The sequence below is a fragment of the Emys orbicularis genome, chromosome 16 (genome assembly GCF_028017835.1).
Source record: "Emys orbicularis isolate rEmyOrb1 chromosome 16, rEmyOrb1.hap1, whole genome shotgun sequence".
Lineage (NCBI taxonomy): Eukaryota > Metazoa > Chordata > Testudines > Emydidae > Emys > Emys orbicularis.
This window is the reverse complement of record NC_088698.1, coordinates 28393294-28415231: the sequence shown is the minus strand read 5'-3', so window position 1 is coordinate 28415231 and position 21938 is coordinate 28393294. Positions and strand designations below refer to the sequence as shown.

The 21938-nt window shown below is 40.2% G+C and overlaps 1 protein-coding gene across 1 annotated transcript in view; it reads left to right on the top strand.

Moving 5' to 3' along the window:
* The window catches only part of NAA25 (N-alpha-acetyltransferase 25, NatB auxiliary subunit), a 41006-nt gene that overhangs the window by 3047 nt on the left and 16021 nt on the right, over positions 1-21938 (top strand). The window contains exons 2-13 of the mRNA XM_065417722.1: positions 2542-2627; positions 3497-3635; positions 5711-5829; positions 9640-9714; positions 10686-10793; positions 12259-12337; positions 13479-13590; positions 15020-15109; positions 15924-16093; positions 17792-17904; positions 19660-19867; positions 20400-20489. Of these exons, the coding sequence (XP_065273794.1) occupies positions 2542-2627; positions 3497-3635; positions 5711-5829; positions 9640-9714; positions 10686-10793; positions 12259-12337; positions 13479-13590; positions 15020-15109; positions 15924-16093; positions 17792-17904; positions 19660-19867; positions 20400-20489 (1389 nt within the window). The remainder of the gene's footprint in view (positions 1-2541; positions 2628-3496; positions 3636-5710; positions 5830-9639; positions 9715-10685; positions 10794-12258; positions 12338-13478; positions 13591-15019; positions 15110-15923; positions 16094-17791; positions 17905-19659; positions 19868-20399; positions 20490-21938) is intronic.

Below are 21938 nucleotides of genomic sequence, written 5' to 3'. Positions count from 1 at the left end.
AGAGATCTTATCAGTGCAGCTAGATAAGTTTAACAACCCCAAGACAGTCAGTGCAAACTGGATAAGAACATAAGAACGGTGGTACTGGGTCAGACCAAAGGTCCATCTAGCCCAGTATCCTGTCTACCGACAGTGGCCAGTGCCAGGTGCCCCAGAGGGAGTGAACCTAACAGGTAATGATCAAGTGATCTCTCTCCTGCCATCCATCTCCACCCTCTGACAAAGAGAGGCTAGGGACACCATTCCTTACCCATCCTGGCTAATAGCCATTAATGGGCTTAACCTCCATGAATTTATCTAGTTCTCTTTTAAACCCTGTGATAGTCCTAGCCTTCACAACCTCCTCTGGCAAGGAGTTCCACAGATTGACTGTGCAGAGTGTGCGCGTACCATGAAATACAAATCCGTGAACCAAAAAACCCATCCATTTATAATGAGGTTACCAGCTTGTTCAATTTCATAATTTTTAAAACGTCTGTATTCGGCAAATCTTTAAGGTCTAACAAGCCTGGAAGGGCATTGGAGAGAGGTTGCTGTGCATCCTTTTCAGAACAGCCACCTCTTATAAAGTCATAATATCATTTTACCCTGTTAGTTGAAATACTTGAAAGTTTTGTTTTAGTTAGTATGGACAGACTGCACAATATGCACTTAACCTATACAATCTCACCCCTCCCCCCACCCTCCCCCAGTTCATTTAGCAGTGGTTCAATTCTTTAGTATAGATACTACCATAGAGGCAAATGTTAAAGGCCATTGAATGTAAATCTCGGTAATATGGATATGAATTTTGTAGAATATGGCAGGAAATTACTAAGGGTCATCTTCTTAACTCAGTGGAATCCGTCCTCATAAGAAATGCAGTCCTAGCAAGAAAGTGTATAATTTAATTTCAGTTAGCTAGTGTTAGCTCCTTACCAGGAATTTAGAAGAAAATTAGGAACACTTCACTTATGCTTTTTGGCTCATTGGATACATCCCAGTTGTTTTATGCTAGGTTTAGGTTAACAAGTCTCAAAAAGTCTGACGTGGTGCAAAGATTGAGTGGGTTTATTGTTCTCTTCTCAAATTAATCTCTTATTCTGATTTCAGTAATTTTCAAATAATCTGAGTGTATCCCATTGGAGTTAGAACTGAGAATAATGATATGAAAATGAGAAAAGAAACTTTTAAACTGTATAGCCACATTTTTCTAAAGGTATGTTGACACTGCAAAAAAAAAAAAAAAAAAAAAAAAAAATCCACTCTGGCAGTAGGTCATAGAGCCCAGGTCAACTGACTCAGGTTCACAGGGTTTGCGCTATGAGACTAAAAGTAATAGTGTAGATGTTCCTGCTCAGGCTGGAGCCCTCCCCGCTCACTGGGTTTCAGAGCCTGGGCTCCTGCCTGAGCGGGAATGTCTGCATTGCTATTTTTAGCCGTGTAGTGTGAACCCGAGTCAGTTGACCCAGGGTTTTGTGCAGTGTTAGACGTACCCTAAGAGATGAGAATAATGGAGTCTTCTTCCATGACTTGGGGGAAGTCTACGCTACAGTATTAAGTCGACCTAAGTTATGATGATGTACAGCCACCCACAGTAACTAAATAACTTTTGCATGTCCACACCGTGCTCCTTGAATTGGTGATGCATGTCCTCACCAGGAGTGCTTGCACTGATTTAACTGTCAGTGTGGGGCATTGTGGGATGGCTTCTGAATGGCAGCAACAGTTGATGTAAGCAATGCAGTGTCTACGCTGACAGTGCGTCGACCTAACTACATTGACCTAAGCACTACACCGCTCGCAGAGGTGGAGTTATTAAGTCAGTGTAGGGGGCGAGTTACATTGGCGGGAGCAACATTTTAGTGTCGACGCTTACAGATTTAGGTTGATGTAAGCTGCATTACGTCAAACTAACTCTGTAGTGTAGACCAGGCCATGGGCTCTTGCATGCTACAGTAATAGAAAATAATAAATACTAATTGTGGAATAGTCTCCATAGAGCCAATGAAAGCCTCATTATTTGAGTGCTTTAAAACTTGACTAAACATAGCATCATGGAATATTAGTAGGGTGCGAACCTGCACTGATTGAGGAATGGATCATATAACCTAATAGGTCTTTCCATGTAATGATAGATTGCAAATGTCTTTTCAGGTCTGATCCACCACCACTTAAATCCATGGAAAGACTCCTATTAGCCTATCAAATTCACTTCTACTTGTAACTAGAGCAAAAGATGTCAGCCTAGTCTTTAGTGGAGAGAGGCTCGTATCTGAAGCCATTGTGCTTTGTCATATTATTATGTATCCTGAGCTTTTATCAGGAAAGACCAAAAGAGTCTCTTACTGTACTTTGTGTTGGGATGACTGAAACTAGAACAAACGAGATATATTTCTAAGATGCACTGTGGAAATGGTCACTGAACAGGCATTCAGTAGTTGTGAACTGAACATTCATTATCACTCTTACAGCACAGACCTTCCCCCCTCCTTGAGATTAGGGAATAGATATCCATCTTTTCTTTGCTGTCAGTTGTAATCACTGTGTGTTTTTATGTAGATTATCTTGATAATGGCAATAATAAAATGGCAATCCAGCAGGCAGATAAACTGCTAAAAAAACACAAAGATCTTCACTGCGCTAAGGTAAGTTTGAATGCTCTTCATTGTGTTATTTTACTGAACAAACACAGTTCTGAAATTTGGAGAAATTCTGCTGTCCCATTCAAGCTTCCAGTAATCTGTGATATATATTTTTTTTTAACAGAGGCCATAGTGTTTCTTAAAATCTTTCAGAAGGTTAATAGAACACTTTAAATCATGTAATATCATGTTTGTTTGAAAATGTGTTAAGAAATGTTACTTTCTAAACTGCAAAATTCTGCCCTTTGGCTGCTATGATTTACCAGGGCTTCTGCTGTTCTATCCCTCTTCCAGGCTTCTGGCTACTGATGCAGCTGCGACTTGTCAGAGCTTTCCCAAGCTGCTGGAAAGTGAAACAGATGTGAATATTGTTAGTTTCTCTTCTGACCACATAGTTCTGAATAGCAGTAGTGAAAACTGGTGAGACTGGTTGGTTTTCACTCTGCTACAGCTAGGGAAAATTGAGCAGGAGCAAAAGCACTGAAACTGGCAGTCTACACAGATTGAGGAAGGCAGCACTGCATCATTTTACATCAGTGGTTTTCAACCTTTTTTCATTTGCTGGCCCCTAAAAAATTTTGGGTGGAGGTGCAGACCCCATTAGAAATCTGAGACATAGGTTGAAAACAACAGTTTTACACTATTCACATTTGGAAGTTTTTCTTCGCAACGCCTCCCCCCCTTTTTATTTTTATTTTATTAAATGGAAGCTTAGATTCTTCAGAAATTGATGGCACTCACTTAGACAAGTCCCTTTCTCACCATGGGCAAGTGGATTTTTCTCTAATAATGATCCTTTGTTTCAAAATAAGTTTTTCTTTTGTAGATGTTGGCAATGTTTTTCAATAGCTGTTTCTTTATTACATGTGTAGGTTTTAAAGGCAATCGGCTTGCAGAGAACTGGGAAACAAGATGAAGCATTTGCTCTCGCACAAGAAGTAACAGCACTCGAACCTACAGATGACAACTCTTTGCAAGCACTAACTATCCTTTACCGGGAAATGCATAGACGTAGGTTTTTTTATTTACTTTTCTCCTGCAAATTTCAGTTTCTTGATCATAATTATGTAACCTTTCCTTGGGCCTTTCTTTAAAATGAATTATTGCCCAAAATTCAAAGGGAAATGTACAAAGTCCAGTTTTCACACATGGGCACTTTAATAGGTGGTTCAGACATGGGATTCAGATGCCCAGTTTGGCACAGAACTGCGTAAATGCCCCTTTGACATGCAAGTTTCTATTTGATCATCTTAAAGCAAGATGTTCTGGTTAGGTTCCTATTATTGAAAATTGGGTCCAGAGTAATTTTAACATTGTATGTTAGTCATAATATCAAACAAATTCATTCAAATTTATTCCAGCAAAAAACATGTGATGTTGTTGTTGTTACTTTAAATAGGAATAATGTAAATCATAAACGGCTAATACTGTATATGAATTTCGAAGAAGCAATTTAAAATAATGTATATAGACACAATCAAGGAATTTAGCCCCTCAAAATAGCTTTAGAAGTTGTGTTGCAGACTTAGAGGGGAAATCCTGACCCCTCCCTTTCCTGTTACTCTTTTGAAAACAATTCATCTGAATCATAACTTCTTGGGTCATTCAGTAAACAAAGTTGTGCATGCTTTCTATGAAAGAGAAAGCATATGTGGTTTGGTTAGTCTGCAGCACAAGGAGATACCTTATCACTATCCTGAGGAGGTGTCAGTAATGTTCATTATCAGGTTTATTGCAGAAATGATTGTAGACTGAAAAACTGGGTTGTTTTTTTTTTTTTACATGAGAAGGTGTAACTGTCCAGGGCCATTTCTTGACATATAGCAACCTCTTGTGTCCTTTACTAGTTAATTTCCAGTACATAATCTTTGCTTTGTTAAAGCACATTTATTGTAATAATATGAAACCTCTTCATATCTGCCTTTAAATCTTTATTTCTACAGTTCTCAACTTAAAAACCAGAAAAATATAAACATAAATAGAATTGACTGTTGTACACGTAGAAATTAATTATTCAAGAAGATATAAAATCATACTAAACCTTATTAACAATAATACCTTGCACGTATATAGTGCTTTTATGTGAAGAATAATTTGAATTTTTAAGAAAAGTACATTCAATAATGATTGTGTGAGTAAGTACAAATAATTTTTGGGTGCGAGGGGGAGAAGGGATGTTAAAATCAAATACAAATAGTGTTTAGGTCTCCTAAATATCTAATCATAAGAGGCCTATATTAATAGGTTTATCTTGAAATAAATTATCTTTGTATTAAATTATTAAAGGAGATGGAAAGCATAAAAGTCACTTGGGAAAGATCAGGGCTTTTTAATGTATAGCATAGTCGCTCCTAATACGTTCGGCAGTGGTTCTCAAATTGTATGTCGGAACCCCAAAGTTGGTCATGACCCCATGTTAATGGGGTTGCCAGGGCTGGGGCCTGGGGCCAAAGTGTCCCACAAACCCCTCTGCCTGGGGCCGGAGCCTTCAGTCCTAGGTGGCAGAGCTCAGGTTACAGGCCCCCCTCCCAGGGCTGAAGCCCTTTTGGTTTTGCACTCCCCCCCCCCCCCCCCCCCGGGCGGCGGGCCTCAGGCTCGGTCTCCCATCCTGAATTGTGTAGTGATTTTTGTTGTCAGAAGGGGGTTGCGGGGCAATGAAGTTTGAGAACTGTTGCATTAGAGACGTTTCCTTAAAACGATTTAAACTTGAGGAATTCATTCTGTTTCTTAATAAATCATGTATTTAAAGTAGACAGTCTCCACGTGACCCAAGTACAAATCTTGAATTGGTGTAATGCCCCCAAATGGGTGAATTCGGAAGTTTTTTAACCCCAACACATGACGTACCTGAAAGCATTCAGTACGTTTCTGAACGTTTCAGTCTTTTTTTTTTTTTTACACACTCTTTTTCTAAACATTTCTCTTTCTTGCCTACTGTGTGTTTGTGGGGGAGATAGACCAGTTCCTATAGGTGTTGAGTGTAATTGAATTACTCTGCAAAGTATCCCAGATGTTATCTTGAGGTAGCTGCTTTATAACTTTATATTCCAAATGTGTGTGAACTGAAACATCTGTTTTTGGTTTAGCGGAGTTGGTAACAAAACTTTACGAGGCAGCTGTAAAGAAGGTTCCCAACAGTGAGGAGTATCATTCTCATCTCTTCATGGCTTATGCCAGGGTCGGGGAATACAAGAAAATGCAACAGGTACTTTCATCCATTTCAGTTATAGTAATCGTAGGTGTCGCATTTAACAATAGTGGGGGCAAAGTTGTTAGAAGTGTGGTTTTTGTTTTGTTTTTTCCTCCAATGAAACAAAGTAACTAATAAATCTAACCTTTCCCTAAGGCTCTTTTCTGTATCATACTTTCCTAGAAAGCTGAGCTGAATCAATACTAAAATTCTACGTCATGATTAAATATTTGATACAGGGTTGGTTAGACAGAACTACTACTCAAATTTGTGTTTTTTTTTATATAAAAGACAATTGCTTCCTTTCCCCTTAAAAAGAGAAGAATAACTTTATGAACTGTAGTCTGTACTGATGCAGTATGTTGGATGGCCTTCTTGGTATAGTAGCTTCCTATTGATACCTGTATCAGAGAGTACTAAGTTTACACATAAGGGAGTGTATTAGGCAGGAATATTTAGCTTTACCAAGAGCTCCTGAGGGCCACAATTTCAAATAATGTACAAACTTTTTTTGTTTTCTTTCTTTCTTGTTTTTGCCCGCACTCTTATCTCTAGAAACCAGTGTGGAGTTAAATTGTGCAGCTTGTATTTTGATAGAAGAAAAGCTTAGTTGTTTTTTCTTTACATGCATCTTGGTTTTCAGTTGGCAAGACAATCTCATGCCTGTTAGTTTTGTTTTTCATTCTTCCCAAATTAGGTGCCTGGAGAATGCCTATAAATGGAAGTCTCTTTTCAAAGCGTACACACACTCCCTCTTTTATGTATAAAAAAGCAAAGGGAAGCAGGCAAATTGATTTCAGGCTCTCTCTTTCCACTGTATTAAGGCGAATCTCTGTACAAAGACCCTCAACCAAAAAATAGAGTTGAATAATGGTGATTAATCTCTGTGTGGCCCAGCTGTAAGTGGCTTAATTCGATTGGGGACTGAATCATTGGTATATATGGTGCCTTAGAGAATGATTAACTTTTTATCAAATGACTCTTCATAAAAGGCTTAAATCTGCAATATCATTGTAAAATCATTGTGTCTCATTTCAGATCTGTCCTGAATTGGTAGGTTAATTTAGACTGCTACTTAAAAATAGTTCTTATTGTACTAATCGCTTCTCGGCTCTCTATGAGCTGAGGGGTGAAAACATTAGTACTTTCAGTATTTATTTAAAAATAGCTGTAGATTTGACCACAACACCAAGGAATGTATCTGGTTTGCTAATCCCTAAATTTGCTACGACTGTGCTTGTTACCCGCTTGTTACCCACTTGACCCACGTCAGTGAGACTGAAGTCTCAGAACAGCCAACTACACCAATCTCTTGCAAGCTGTGACATTGCACTGATATACGCATATCACCAAGTTACAGCTTTATTAATCAGAGGGAAATATATATTCCTGCAAAGTGCTAAATACCAATACAGAGAGATCTGGTTTATTCTTGTTTGACATACCTGCATCTGAATATCAAAACAATTTTGGATTTACAATTTTTCCATACTAAAAGGGCTCGATTCTAGTCTGACTTGCAATGTATCATGCAATACATGATATTGCAGTTGTGCAGAAAGAGAACTTTTGAGCTATGCTATGATAGTTGTGAGTTGGATATTAATCTAATCTTAACATTTTGCTTGTTTTAATGGATTTTTTTTGTTTGCATAGATAGAGGCTTCAAATAATTCTTGATTGGCCTTGACTTTGATTTAATGTCTTAAATAAGGATTATATTTATACTGATAAATGGGAACACAGAATTAGTTTGCTTCATGCTTGCTTATGTTAAAAAGGATTATGCATGTCATTTTTATTTTGGGTTTTACCAAAAAAAATCCGTTACTGCCATCATTTTTATATACGATACTCTTTATATATAATTCTAGACAGCCCTCTGTGTGTGTTCCATTTAAAGAACTTGTTGATTTCAAAAGAAACAGGCATAAGCATGCATTTACATTTCGGGGTTCAAAATCAGTAGGATCCTGAGATCTCTAATAATGTCAGGCCATCTAAAAATGAAGTATGTTGCTCTCCCAGATTAGCAGTGCTAAGGAGGTAAAAGGTCTAGAAAATGAAGAATTCATCTATAGGTGAAGTGTGCTTAATTTATGGCTGAATTAAGCAAAGTCCTTTTTTGCTGCTCTGACAGCTGCGTTGATTGTATAGAACTCTGACCAGAATCTGGAAAAAAAAAAAAAAAAAAAAAGCTTTTTGCATAGATTTGCAGTGATGCAAACATCCTTAAGTAAGAAACCTTGTTGTTTACTCTAGGCCAGTATATAATGCTACTTTACTAGCGGTATATGAAATCTGAAATTCAGACATTTCACCTTCTAATAATTGTACTCTTAGCTGGAATAATGAATGGAAAATACCAGTCTTATATGGATACAAAATGTTACATAAATGCTAAATATTCTGTTCAGACCATTGTACAAACATGTATCTGATTAAATTATCTAGATTGGTAATGCTCGTAAATGGCAAATATAGGGTGTTTTTGAATGGGTATCTAATACACCTCTACCTCGATATAACGCTGTCCTCGGGAGCCAAAAAATCTTACTGTGTTATAGGTGAAACCGCGTTATATCGAACTTGCTTTGATCCGCCGGAGTGCGCAGCCCCCCCGCCCCCCGAACACTTCTTTACTGCGTTTGTGTTATTTGTGTTATATCGGGTCGCGTTATATCGGGGTAGAGGTGTACTGCACCTAAGGATTCAAAGGGATGCAGACTTCAGACAGAGATTGACTGAATGGAGGGTGAAAATACACCATCTTTTGTCGCATCCTGTCAAACTTTAAATGAAAGGCCTGAAAAGGGGGATCAGTCTCATTATAATCTGAAAACAGACAAGAAATAGTTTGTAGAAATGAACAAGGAGTAGAGTGTTTCTTGTAAAAGTAGCTTAGCTAATGTAAAATATATACTGTGTGTAGATGTCATTTCTTATCAATTTAAAAACTCGGAAGTACACCTCTACCTCGATATAACACTGTCCTCGGGAGCCAAAAAATCTTACTGTGTTATAGGTGAAACCACGTTATATCGAACTTGCTTTGATTCACCAGAGTGCGCAGCCCCGCCCCCCCAGAGCGCTGCTTTACCGCGTTATATCCGAATTCGTGTTATATCGGGTCGCGTTATATCGGGGTAGAGGTGTAAATGTAGGAAAGTTCAGTCTTTGTTTATATAGAGACATAATGCTTGTGTGAGGAATGTGTGAATAAGAATAACTTCCATTCTAAGTTAAGTGACTGAAGACTTGGCTGTATGTTGATATTTAGGACCATATTTTCAACTGGGCATCTCTTCAGCTGTCTCTTGTGCCACATGCCTTCAAAATCCGAACACATGCATGTGCAAGTTAAAAATGTTCAAGTGCAGGTGTTTACATTTGCAAAGCGTGGGCTTGGTTGTCTGTATACAATTGAACATGTGCAAAAATGGAGACCAGAGCTGAAACCTTCCCTTAATCTGCAGAAGTAGGTAGTGTGTGTACGCACGCGTGCACGCGTGCACCCTGTAGCTAAAGCTGTAGACTCTTCAAATAATCACTCTTCTAGAAATGCCTTTCCAGGCCAGCTGAAGCTATAATACACTTTAAAAAGTAGCAGCAGATGCAGGGAGAGAAACCGCGTCACTACCAGTATAGATCTCGGTGGAGGGTGTTTCCTAGGGAGTATATCCAGTTGGGGTTAATAAATTCTTATCTGGTCGCTAATCCTCAGGAATTGTTTGTCACTGTTGTTATCACTCTTTCACTTTCTATAATGCACCTTATAAATTGAAGCATTTTTGAAATGATGGATACATGTCTTCTATTTTTCAGGCTGGAATGGCACTTTATAAGATTGTCCCCAAAAACCCTTACTACTTTTGGTCTGTGATGAGCCTAATTATGCAGGTGAATACAGCATTTTGATTGAATTAAAGACTTTAACAGTGGCTGTTATGTTAACATTGAGATGTTGTGGGTGTTTTCACATTATGAAAAATACCCAGTAGCTTTCTTAAATAAGCTGGCTGGCTGCCTGCTAGCATTGTAGGGTGCTACTATTTCTGTATAAAGTTAGTATAGATTTGAGGAGGGCTCAGTGTTTATATTTTCTGTCTGGTCCAGAAACTTACCTGGTATTGCTTGTTCCTTAGACGTCAAGAATCCTACAACAGTAAAAATCAAAATATGCTATTTTGCACTGGCACAGATAACAGACTTGAGTGTTAATCAAACTTCCTGACAGACCTCCTTTAGGGTATATCTATGCTACGGACTTACAGCAATACTGCTGCAGCTGCGCGACTGTAAAGTCTCCCGTGTAGCTGCTCTGTGCCAACAGGAGAGAGCTGTCCCGTCAGCATAATTAAACCACCCCCAACGAGCGGCAGTAGCTATGTTGGCGGGAGAGTGACTCCCACCGACATAGCACTGTCCACACCGGCACTTTTGTCAGTGAAATGTATTTCAGTCAGGAGGGAGGAGGTTCACACCCCTGACGACAGAAATGCTAGTATAGATATAGCCTTAGTCAGGCAAAAAATAAACATGGAAATAATAATTGTATGCTTTGAAATAATTTGATTGTAGAAGAAATGAATTCAGTAAGTGACTTGTATTTTTATTGATAGCACGTTGTCTGTTACGTTGTTCTGAGACTCAAGTTGTGAAGAGTGAGCACTTCATTGTACCATCGGTTGCTTCCCCAGCAGCATGTTTTACAAAACGCTGTGTCCATGCGTGTAGCTGATGGTAGCCCTGACGGGTATTTCGTGGGTTGTTGCGTGTGTCATGTTTCCCGCCTGATGAAAAAATTAATTTTGAGTTGGACAATAGGAAAGGCTGATAAATTGCTACAGTAATTCTTCTCTATCCCCTAGTCTATTTCAGCACAAGATGAAAATCTCTCCAAAACAATGTTTTTGCCCCTAGCTGAAAGAATGGTGGAAAAAATGGTGAAGGAGGATAAGATTGAAGCTGAGGCTGAAGTAAGTTTTGCAAATGTGTTTTCTACTTGATGTGAGCATCGTTAATACATTGTATGAGCTTTATGTTGTGCTAACAATATAGCTTAATTACTTTGTATAGCATACCTAATACTGAGTCTGGTTCCCATTATAGTGCTCTGTAATCTTTTTTATTATTAAGTACACAAAGTAGAAGGCTTGCTGGTGATCCAGGGGGAGCTGGCTGGTCAGTGCTGGCTCTCCATTTCTAGCTGGTAACTCTCAATAAAAACAGCTCCAAATATTACTCTCCTAATATTCCTGTTCAAGGGAAGGAATTGCTGTGGTTGCCACAGGGATGTTATATGATTGCTAGTGTGAAGGAAGGTGGCCTATGCAGACATGACTAGAGAGAACATGGTCCGTGAGACAAACTATTAAAGTGTGACCCACTCTATGGATGTTTAAGAACCCCTAAGATAGAAAACAAGTTCTCTGTCTCAGAAGAACACACAAACTTAATACAAATACATTGCAGCCAGGGATTCTAGTTTTCAGTTTAAACCAAAAACAGTAGCTGTTGAGACAATTGCAATAGTAACTTCAAAAGCTGACTTTGAGAAATCATAGAATGGTCAGATTCTTTCAAAGGGACTGTCAGTGAAATACATGTCCTGTTCACTTTTTCCGCTGGGACACATCCAGTCCGTGCTCTCTGGGCTTCTCCTCTTGGTCAAACAAAGCAGTATGGTCAGCAGCTTTTCTTATGTGTTACACACAGTGCGAAAACATGGGAGACAAAAGAAATGTTGATATTCACATTTGTTTAAAAAATGGATTTTCATTGCTAATTAAACAGACTTCTGTAGTCAAGTGAACCTATATAACAATTTTCTGGGAAGTCACAAGGTGCAAAAGTAACCAATAACACGATGAAAGTGAGTAAAAATCAGAACTGAAAACTGGAATTTAGTTGAACAGGACAGCAATGTAGATGCAAAGAGGGGGAGGGGGAATCTCAGCAATGCATTTATAAGCACAGGGGCCCCACGGCCAAAGGGAGTTTTGAGAAGAGAAACTGAGAAAGGAGAAGGTGGTTGGTGTACAGAAAGTAGGAGACTGCTGCATGAAATAAGGTGTGAAGCAGGGAGTGAGAGCAGGAAGACAAAGGGAGCAGTGTGGAGAGAGGATATAGAGGAGCATAAGGAATGAAAGGGTGTTGGAAGGAAGTGAGGGCAGAGGTTGTAGGTGGTGTAAAATTGTGAAGAGTTCATTGCTAGATGAAGTGATTTCTTTGTAGTGTTTGTAAAGCCCAAGGGATCCTTTGGGATTAGAGGGCGTTAAATTAAATTCTTGAATTTTCCTTTCTGGTGGCTGTTAGACAGTTTTACAGACAGCGTTGACTTTCTCCTCTTCCTAATGACAGAAGCACAAACTGTTTTTATTTCCAGACACTTTTCACTTGTTTTACTTCCAAATGTCAGTGTGTACAAATCTTTCTTCTAAGGTTGAACTTTACTACATGATACTGGAACGTTTGGAGAAGTATCAGGAAGCCTTGGATGTTGTTAGAGGAAAACTAGGAGGTAACTTATCTTTCAACGCTTTCAGTCAATTAACATCCCCAGCTGTGTGGAGGTTTGACGGTATTCTTGCTTTTGCTCCAGGTCTTTTGCTGGGAACTTGTATTATGTGGATTTAATTGATCTGCACGTGTACTCGTTTAAAGATAGCTGTAAATTAACTTAACTCATACCAGTAACATACCTTGAGCCCAATTCTGCAGATTTTCTTACTGGTTTCATCAGACTGCTTGTGGTATTACTACACGCAGGAGTGTTTGCAGCATCAATTCCATTTTCTGTGTTAAAGTAGCAGCATGTTGTACAAAGGGCAATTATCAGATTAACATAACTGAGCCCACAAAATCCCATCATGTCAGCTCACAGCTACCAGTGCTGCTAGGGATGGCATTATGCCGCTTCCTCCTGGATGATTATAGAGCTTTATTTTTCTACCACAAAAGTGAATTTGTCGCTTAAGAGCAGCCAGAATATCAAGGTTCCAGTCAGACTCTACAGTTCTGCACCCAGTCCTGTGTACTTTTCAAGGGAAGGTTTTGCCCCCGGGTCCAGCAGCTTCTGAGCCATACTTCTAACAGAAAAAGGAGGGTAGTGATGTGTTATTGAGACGATTGTTTTAATAGAGTTTCTGTCCCTCCTTATGTCATATGTTGACCAATAATTAGGCATAAAATGTTTTCTTTCTAATCGCAGGTTCAGCACTTTCCTCAGTTGGAAAATAGGTGCTGATCCAGCAAAGAGTTTCTAGTGCTGATACAGAACATAAGAACAGCCGTACCGGGTCAGACCAAAGGTCCATCTAGTCCAGTATCCTGTCTACCGACAGTGGCCAATGCCAGGTGCCCCAGTAAGTTGAGGTACCAGGTCTTAAAAATAATTAAATGTTAGGACTCCCAGCTTTTCAATAACAAAGCACTCATTTCTAGCACCATTGACCTGCAAGATATAGGACCTTAAATCTGTTACTGACCTCTTGGTTTAGCAGTGCTTTTTGGCATTGATCCTGGACTTCAGTCCTGGCCCTCCAGTCTTGGAGAAGAATGTGTTTTCTCTCTTGCATCCTGTGTAGGATAAGATACTTTGTTCTGAAAGCTATTAGAGAAAAATGATTGAGGAAATAAATTCACAACTGTTTCTGATTTAGAGAAGTTGACTAGTGAGCTCCAGAGTCGAGAGAATAAGTGTATGGCGATGTATAAGAAGCTGTGCAAGTGGCCAGAATGCAACGCACTGTCCAGGAGGTTGCTACAGAAAAAGTAAGTTGTGTTCACATCTATGCTACTGACTCACTCTGTGACCTTGGACAAGTCACGTCACCACAGTACCTCAGCTGCTTGTCTCTCCAGGTTTGAGACTGAATGCTTGAAAAGTGTTGGAGATCCTCTGATGAAAGCTGCTAAGACTGCAAATTATCATTCGTTCACATGGAAGCTCCGCTAACTGTCACAGTGAACAAATGAGTTGTGCAACGTGTGCTTTCCTGAAATAAACTAATTTCATTCTCTATTTCCGGAGGGCCATACCTTGCTATCCAACATTCTAATTTTCAGCAAAAATGCAAACTTGTACTTGAATTTCATTTCCTACAACTATTTCCTACAATCTAGTTCTCTTAATCTGCCAGGCTTCCTTCTGGTGGCTGATTTACACTACCACTTAAGTCAATGTAACTTGTCACTCAGGGGTGTGAAAACGACACCCCTTGAGCGACATAAGTTACATCGACTTAAAGCGGTGTCTATACCGTGCTGTATCGGTAGGAGACTCTCTCCCACCCACACAGCTTCCGCCTCTCGCAGAGGCGGAGTCATTATGCTGACGGGAGAGTGCTCTCCCGTCGGCATAGCGTCGGTTCACCAGATGCGCTACGGTAGTGTAGCTCATGTAGCACAGCAGTGTAGACTTGCCCTAGGAAATACACTGACCTGTGCAAAGCCGCAGATGCATCAGAACAGAGCAAATCAGGATGATCAGATCTGCCTCTGAGACAGTCATGAGGGTTTGTTGTAAGGACTAGGACACAGTTAATGGGATTATAGTGAATCCTGTCTGAAGCTGCCATCCAAGAGATCAAAAACATCTTACTTAGAAAAACTGTTCTTTAACAAAAGGTTGAACGTAACTATAGTGGAAATCCTGGGGAGATTTTAAAGCCTAGAGTCTTGGGGGGGCAGGGGGAGGACCGGAGGGAATGACAACAGCTAAGGTTACTACAATTGAAACATTAGATATAGAGAGAAAAGTTTTCAGTTTACTTCATGCATTCTGTAGCACTTTGTATATAGTCAGTTTCACTTGTTTGTTGATGGTCAGATGCATTTCCCAGCTCCTACATTAGCAATTTGGTGGTGCTACTCTTGAACCTGCTCATTCCCTTGTTGGAGAGGCTTTTATAAATGTTAATGGGAGCCAAAATCCCTTTTAAAAAATTGTAAAAGAACTTCAAATATAAATCTGGACTTGAGTTTCTTGAAATATGTTGGTTTTAGAAACCTCTGCTTAACAGTGCCCCTTTAAGATGGGGAATTTTCTAGTGGAAATGGTTCTTGGTGCGTTTTTTCCCGATGTGTTTTAATTGTTCTGTGACTTGCAAGATCTAACAATGGTTTTATAAAGGACTAGACTTGCATGTATGAGGAACATTATTTGCACTTTCCTTAATTTTGCTCCTTGCCTGTTTTTTAGCTCGGATGATTGGCAGTTCTATATAATTTACTTTGATTCAGTCTTTCAACTCATTGACAAATCCTGGACTCCTCCAGCAGAAGGAGAGCAGTAAGTCAACTACTATCCCTGTGGGTTTTTTCCTCTTCATACAGTAGATGTCAAAATCCTAGTTTGTCCCTTGATAGTTTTACTTTAATGAAGGGATGGGCAATTTTAAGGTAGTTGAGGGCCACAAAACCCACTAAAACCATTGATGGGCTGGGGTTTGAGACTTGGAGGTTGGGTCCTGCCCCTGAAGGGAGTGTTGGGAGTGAGCTTACCTTGTGGCAACAGCTCCTGTCCTTCAGAGTTGAGCTCGGCGCCCTGCTCCGGCACCTTGGCTCTTGCCACAGTGTCACGTAACACATGAGTAGGCGGGACCCTCCCCCTGCAATCTGATGCCCTGTCTCTGTCCTGACCCTGGGACTGCCAGGTTGCCTACCCAATCTGGGCTGCGGTGGGAAAAATAGAACAATTTGGCAGGCCAGATGAGGACCCCAAGCCGCCAGTTTCCCATCCTTGCTTTAGTGTATCCAGTATCGGTAAATAGCTAGTGTAAATGCATGCTAATGTAGAGCTCTCTATCTCAAGAATTATCATGGCTGCTGGCACATAATGTGCCCGAGCTACTTAGCTGCGGAAGCTGGTCCCTGTTCCAAGAGGGCACTGACCCCCTCTGGAGGCATGCATATAATGCTAGTTTTGACTTTACTAGAGCTTCCTTAACCTGCTCCCTTCACAGAGTCTGGGTCAGAGAGTCAGTCGAACCTGATTGCTTTGGGGGAGTGATGTTAAGGCATGCTTACCACTTACTGCCAGTGCCTCAGAAATGGGAATGATATAAGAATACTTGAAATCAATACTCATATCTTTAACTGCACAGCTCTCTGGAAGGAGAAGTGCATTATTCTACAGAGCAAGCTGTGAAATTTATAGAGGAGAGGATAACAGAAGAAGCTAAGAGTTCTCGGCCACTTCGGGGACCCTACCTAGCCGAACTGGAGCTGATTAGACGTTTGCGACACAGGGGTTGTAAGGATGAATATAAACTAGGTAAGAGCCACTAATTGGATGATAAATTAAACCTTAAGGGAAAGAACACCAACCTAGAACAAGCTCTTTGTACTGGGATCCTCAATTTAGTAGTGCCTGATGTAAAGTGTGTGCAGGGATTGCATGCATAAAGCATCTTCAGATGAAAGGTGTTATAGAAGGTCAAATATTATTCCGATAACAATTCTAGAGTGTTTTAGACCTTTTAAAACTAGGTCTTTGGGGGAGATTTCAAAGGCACCTAATCAGTTTAGGAGCACAAACCCAGTGACTTTCAGTGGGAGTTGTTCTTTGATAAATCCCTTAATAATTTTGAAAATCCTCTCCCTTTGTCATCCTTAGTGTAATCACCGGCTGATATTTCTTTGGGCTCTTTGGCAGTCTTGTAAATGAGAACAATAATGCTTGTTAAATGCACTTATTGGGGGTTTCATGAGTTTAAAAAAAAACACTTTGGGGAGTGGAGTAAGGAAGAGAATGTGGTTTAATATTAGCAGGGTTTCTGCAGACCCTATTTAAATTAACTCATTTTGCATTTAGATGCAGGAAAATAAATATCATCAGATAAATTGTGCGTGGGTAGCTTGAAATATTCTCCTGGTTTTTTTCCTCTCTCATTCTTTATCAGATGGGTTAAGCTTTGTGATTGACTGTAAGATCTGAAATGAAACTATCATGATTTGTAAATCACTGTTTAACTTTGAACATAAGAAACTGCTATGAATATGTTCATTTGCAGGACTGAAAATTCCTCATAGTTATATTTAGGCTTGGCAGAACTCTACTTTTTCTTTAAATAATTTTGACAGAAAATATCTGTTTTTAAGCATTTTTTTCTATTTTCATTGGTTTAAATTTTCACAAGTCCTGGAAATTATGGGTGGGAGGATCAGACAGTCATTATTTAATGAGCGTCTAATACAGTGGTTCTCAACCAGGGGTCCGGAGCCCACTGCGGGCGCCCCAAGCATAGAATCTCATAGACTTTAAGGTCAGAAGCGACCATTATGATCATCTAGTCTGACCTCCTGCACAACGCAGGCCACAGAATCTCACCCACCCACTCCTGTATCAAACCTGTGTCTGAGCCATTGAAGTCCTCAAATCATGGTTTAAAAAGGAGGTTTCAGGGGGTCTGCCAAGCAGGGCTGGCATTAGACTTGCTGTGGCCCAGGGCAGAAAGCCGAAGCCCCATTGCATGGGGCTGAAGCCTGGAGTTCCAAGCCCCCCCACCCAGGGCTGAAGCAAAAGACTGAGCAACTTAACTTCACAGGACAACCTGTGGTTTGGGGCCCCAGGCAGTTCCCCTGCTTGCTATCCCCTAATACTGGCCCTGCCTTTTATATGCAGAAAAACAGTTGTTGTGGCACAGGTGGGCTTTTGAGTTTTTATAGCATGTTGGGGAAGCCTCAGAAAGAAAAAGGTTGAGAACCCCTGGTCTAATATGTTCTCAAGCAGCTTTTTTTCTTACTTTGCCTAATTGCAAATTTTTGTTATCAATGGAAATATTTTTTTCTTCAGTTTGTGTGTGTGCGTGCGTGTGTGTGTGTGTGTATGGTGAAACTGATGCTCACCAAAATTTACCAATAAAAATCTAATCCTTCCAAGCCTCGTTATATTATTGACTTTGCTTCTAAGTGAGCATTTTTTTAAAAAAAAGATTGAACTGGCTTCTTTATAACTGAGTTTCTTTGTTAGGTGACCCAGAAGAACTAATGTTCCAATACTTCAAAAAGTTTGGGGACAAACCCTGCTGTTTCACTGATCTCAAGGTATTTGTGGACCTCCTCCCATCTAGCCAGTGTACAAAGGTAAGAACAATAGCATTGGGTGAAGTAAAGGGAGGGGTGCTGGAGACTGCTGAGTGCACCAGCTGTCAGCTGAATGCAGCTTTTGACAGTGGTGATATCAAAAGGAAACTCCCTTTCAGGGAGGGAGGGAATCAGTTTTTTAGAAAAACAAATTGTTGATAATGTAGAACTGGTAAATTTTATTCAAAATTCTGCTCTAACCAGAAAAAATAGTGTTTCTTAAAAAGCAAAAATGCCAAAGTTCTGAATAACTACACACACTCACTCACTCTCTCTCTCTCTCTGTTCCTGCAGGCATAGAGCATGCATGGAGTAATTCAGTAACTATTTGTAGGACTGAGCCTTCTTCTTGCAGTTCTGTGGTGTCCCATCACTTCTGTTGATTTTAGTGGCATAACCTCTCCTCACTCTTGTTCAAGTTGTCACAGTCTGAGATATACAGTAGAGCCCAAAATATCTATCACCATAAAGAGGTTTATTCTCCCTGTATAAACATGCACAGCTACCATTGAAGCAATGTGAGTTAAACATGAGCGTCAAGGGAAGATAAACCTCCATAGAATGAACTTTAGTTTCTGTCTAAAATATCAGAATGAATAAGATTGGCTTGTTAGATAATAGGACTTGTGTTACTATTGTGTTAAACATTATCCTTCTTTCCTTCTCCCCTTGTCTGTCCTTGTTCATGCTCTGTGTCTAATTGTAAATACTCTCTGGGAAGATCTTTCTCTTAATCTGTGCCAAGCACCAGGAATAGTTAGGGGACTAAGTAATAACACTATAGCAGATCTAAGTGACAGAATGGACACATCAGCATCAATTGAGAGAGATGTCTGAGACACTATTTGTATTTCTTCCAGAATCTTTCTGACCCCTACCTTATTTAAACTTAAATTGAGAGAGGATTTCAGCAGAGTCATGAGCAGCTTGGTAGATGGCTTCAGCCTCTGGGAATCCTGCCACTCACCCCCTTGTTCTTCTAAGCCATTGTGGTATATTTCTCGGGGATGGGAGTTAGATAAAAAGTCCTGGATCAGTCAAAGGCTGTTAACAAAATCTATGTAAACTACATACGGGCATTGTCCATATTAGGGATCCCTCTGTTGCTAACATCGGCTCAGCTCCCCCAGTGGTGGTAATGTTGGGAGCCCTACTATAGACAAACTGCTGCCAACACTTTAAGCCCCATGTTATCTAACTTGTTCAGAGCAGGTATAATCATTGTGGTGTTATAGCCATTTTTAGCTAGGAGAAAATGATGGTAACATTGCAAGTGTAATTTTAAAAATGACTCATTTTAATTCCTAAAGTACTGAACAGGTTTAATTCTAACTTACCCTGTCTTGAGAGAGTTAATTCCTTGGAAAGAGTTGTATGGTTGGTACTGATAAATGTGATTTTTAATAAATAACAATAGAATTTAATTTCTACTTGGGGCTCCAAGTTAGCAAGGCGTGGAGCATTCTGGCCACAATCCAGCAAAGCACTTGAAGACATAGTTAACTTTAAGCCTGTGTGTAATCCCATTGACTTTTTTGGTACTTCCTACATTCTTAAGCTCAGAATCCAAATATGTACCGTCTTGAGGAGTGAGCCCTCTAACTTCAAATTTCAATGCCGCTTTAATTATGGAGTTGGTACCAACACCTCCATAATCTCATTTTGTCCCAGTTTCTGAACATGGATATAAGACTTGCTGTTTTCTTGAGGTGACTAAGTGCATTGCAAAATTTAACACTTGTGTTTCCTTTCCAGTTCATCAGTCAGTTGCTGGGAATCATTCCTTTGTCAGCACCAGCGGAGGGTAAACTTGCACTACCAGCTGACATCAAAGCTTTGCAACAACACTTGTGTGTGGTTCAGCTAACAAGATTGCTTGGTCTCTATCACACCATTGACAAAAAACAAAAGCTGAGTGTAGTCCGGGAGTTAATGTTAAGATACCAGCATGGATTGGAGTTTGGTAAGAAAATCTTGAAACTAGTGCATTTCAGTTAATTCATATTTAGACTTTCTTATGGGCCAAATTTCCAAAAGCTTGTCACTTTTTGTAACATTTTTCAATTTTACCAGAAAGAAAGTAGTAGTTGTATTTGTACCTGGTTGCTTTAAACAATCTGTAACCCCAGACCCTGCAGTACTTAGTTAGTATAGAAGAGCCTGGAAGTGAAATTCACTAGAAACAAAAGTGAAATGGATCCGTTCCCTGTCCACTTTGGGGGAACTGCAAAAAGCATAAATGAGGAAATGCAACACATTGACAATTCGTTCACTTTTTATAATCTGACATTAGTAACAGATGTAAGGAAACTTGGGATTTCAAAAATAATTAACCTGACAGTGTTCTTTTAGAAATGTCATCTGGTGGGCTGAAAGGCTGCCAATTTACCTCAATTTACATAGCTATGTGAGAAATGATTGGCCCTGTCTATTGAATGTAATGATTTTGATAATACATGTACTATGCGGGGTGACGCTTTTTTTCCCCTCTATAGGGAAATCTTGTTTGAAAACTGAATTGCAGTTTTCAGATTATTACTGTCTGCTTGCAGTTCACCTGCTTCTGGATATGTGGCTAGAGGCAGGTAAGTCCCTTCAGTCTTATTCTTCTTAAAACCTATATGAATAATTTTCTGTTTCTACATGTGTGTTCTGCATCCCTTGAACAGGAGGGTTGAACCTTGCTTCCTTCAAATCTCAGTTGTAGTTGCTACTTATTGGGCAGAAGGTGTCACTGTTGAGTCACTCAGCATTAGTCTGTTGTTTCCGAGCGTAGCCAGGGTCCATCTCCTTGAGGCTTAACTCCCTTCTTGTCCAAAACTTATTCTACAAACAGTGCTTAAATTGCTTAACTTAGACGTTAGTTATTTAAGGCTATAACAGAGATGTGTATCGAACTATTACTATTGATTATTTGTATTACATTAGCTCAGTGCTGTTCTGATCTATAGGAAGATACAGTCCCTGCCCAAAGACCTTACAATCTAAAAACAAAAAACAAAGTTTGGGGGCAAGGATACAACGTTACAAGTGAAGGGCTGAGTGTGTGGGGGTGTGACTGAATGGTCAGCATGTGGCTTGTTAGTTCTGTGGGTTTGGGATTTTTTCTGCATAAACTATCCCCAGCTGTTTAAACTATCCTCTTCTGAGCTGGTGTTTCCTTACCCAAACCTCGTTTGAAATCTGACATTTTTTAAGAATTTAAATTTTTAAGTCCCAGTAAAATCCTTGGAACTCTGCCTCCTTGCTTAGGACCCCCCCGCCCCCCATCCTTCCTCAGTCCAGCCTCTCTCTGCATCCTTCTGCAGAGAATCTGCCCCCTCCCTTCTGCACAGCCGCCTTTTCACTTAAGAGAAATTCAAAAGTCTCTCTGACATCAGACTGCTGGCATTGCTTTGGTATTCACCCTTTGATATTACTGATTGAGGGACCATGGCCACGGAAATCTCCCCAAAGTCCTGGCTCCATAGTGGTTGAGGGTTAGGGAGCTCCTCCTACCCCCTGGTGGTATGACAGCTACTGCCTCTCCTTTCTGGAGAAGGCTTGGTCCTTCACCCTGGGAAATCTCATGGAGAGCTCCAGCCCACAAGGTTCTCCAGGGAGGATGGCAGGTGGAGCCACATGCCCCGAAATTCCTGGCTCTGTTGGGGGCAGGGAGTACCCAGTTAACCCCCTCTCCATGGTGCTTAAAGGCACCCTTAATCTTCTGATGTGGTTACAGTCTACAAACCCTAAATGGTCCAGGAGTCGTTTACCAGAGGGTCATTCTCTCACTATCATACACTGCTGGTGTGTGGGGTCTGCACTCTGTGGTGGATGGTAGCAGAGTGTTCCCAGTGGAAGAGCCAGGCACCTGGAACTAGCTCCTTCTAGCAGGTGCCTGTTGCATCCAGATTGAATTGTAATAATGTATTTTTAAGGTACCTACATGCCTTGCTTTGGTGCTGAGCGTAATACAATTTATTTAGACATTCGTATCATTCAAAGTAGCTTTAAGAGAGGAAAGTAACATGCAGGCAGCATGGGAAATGTGT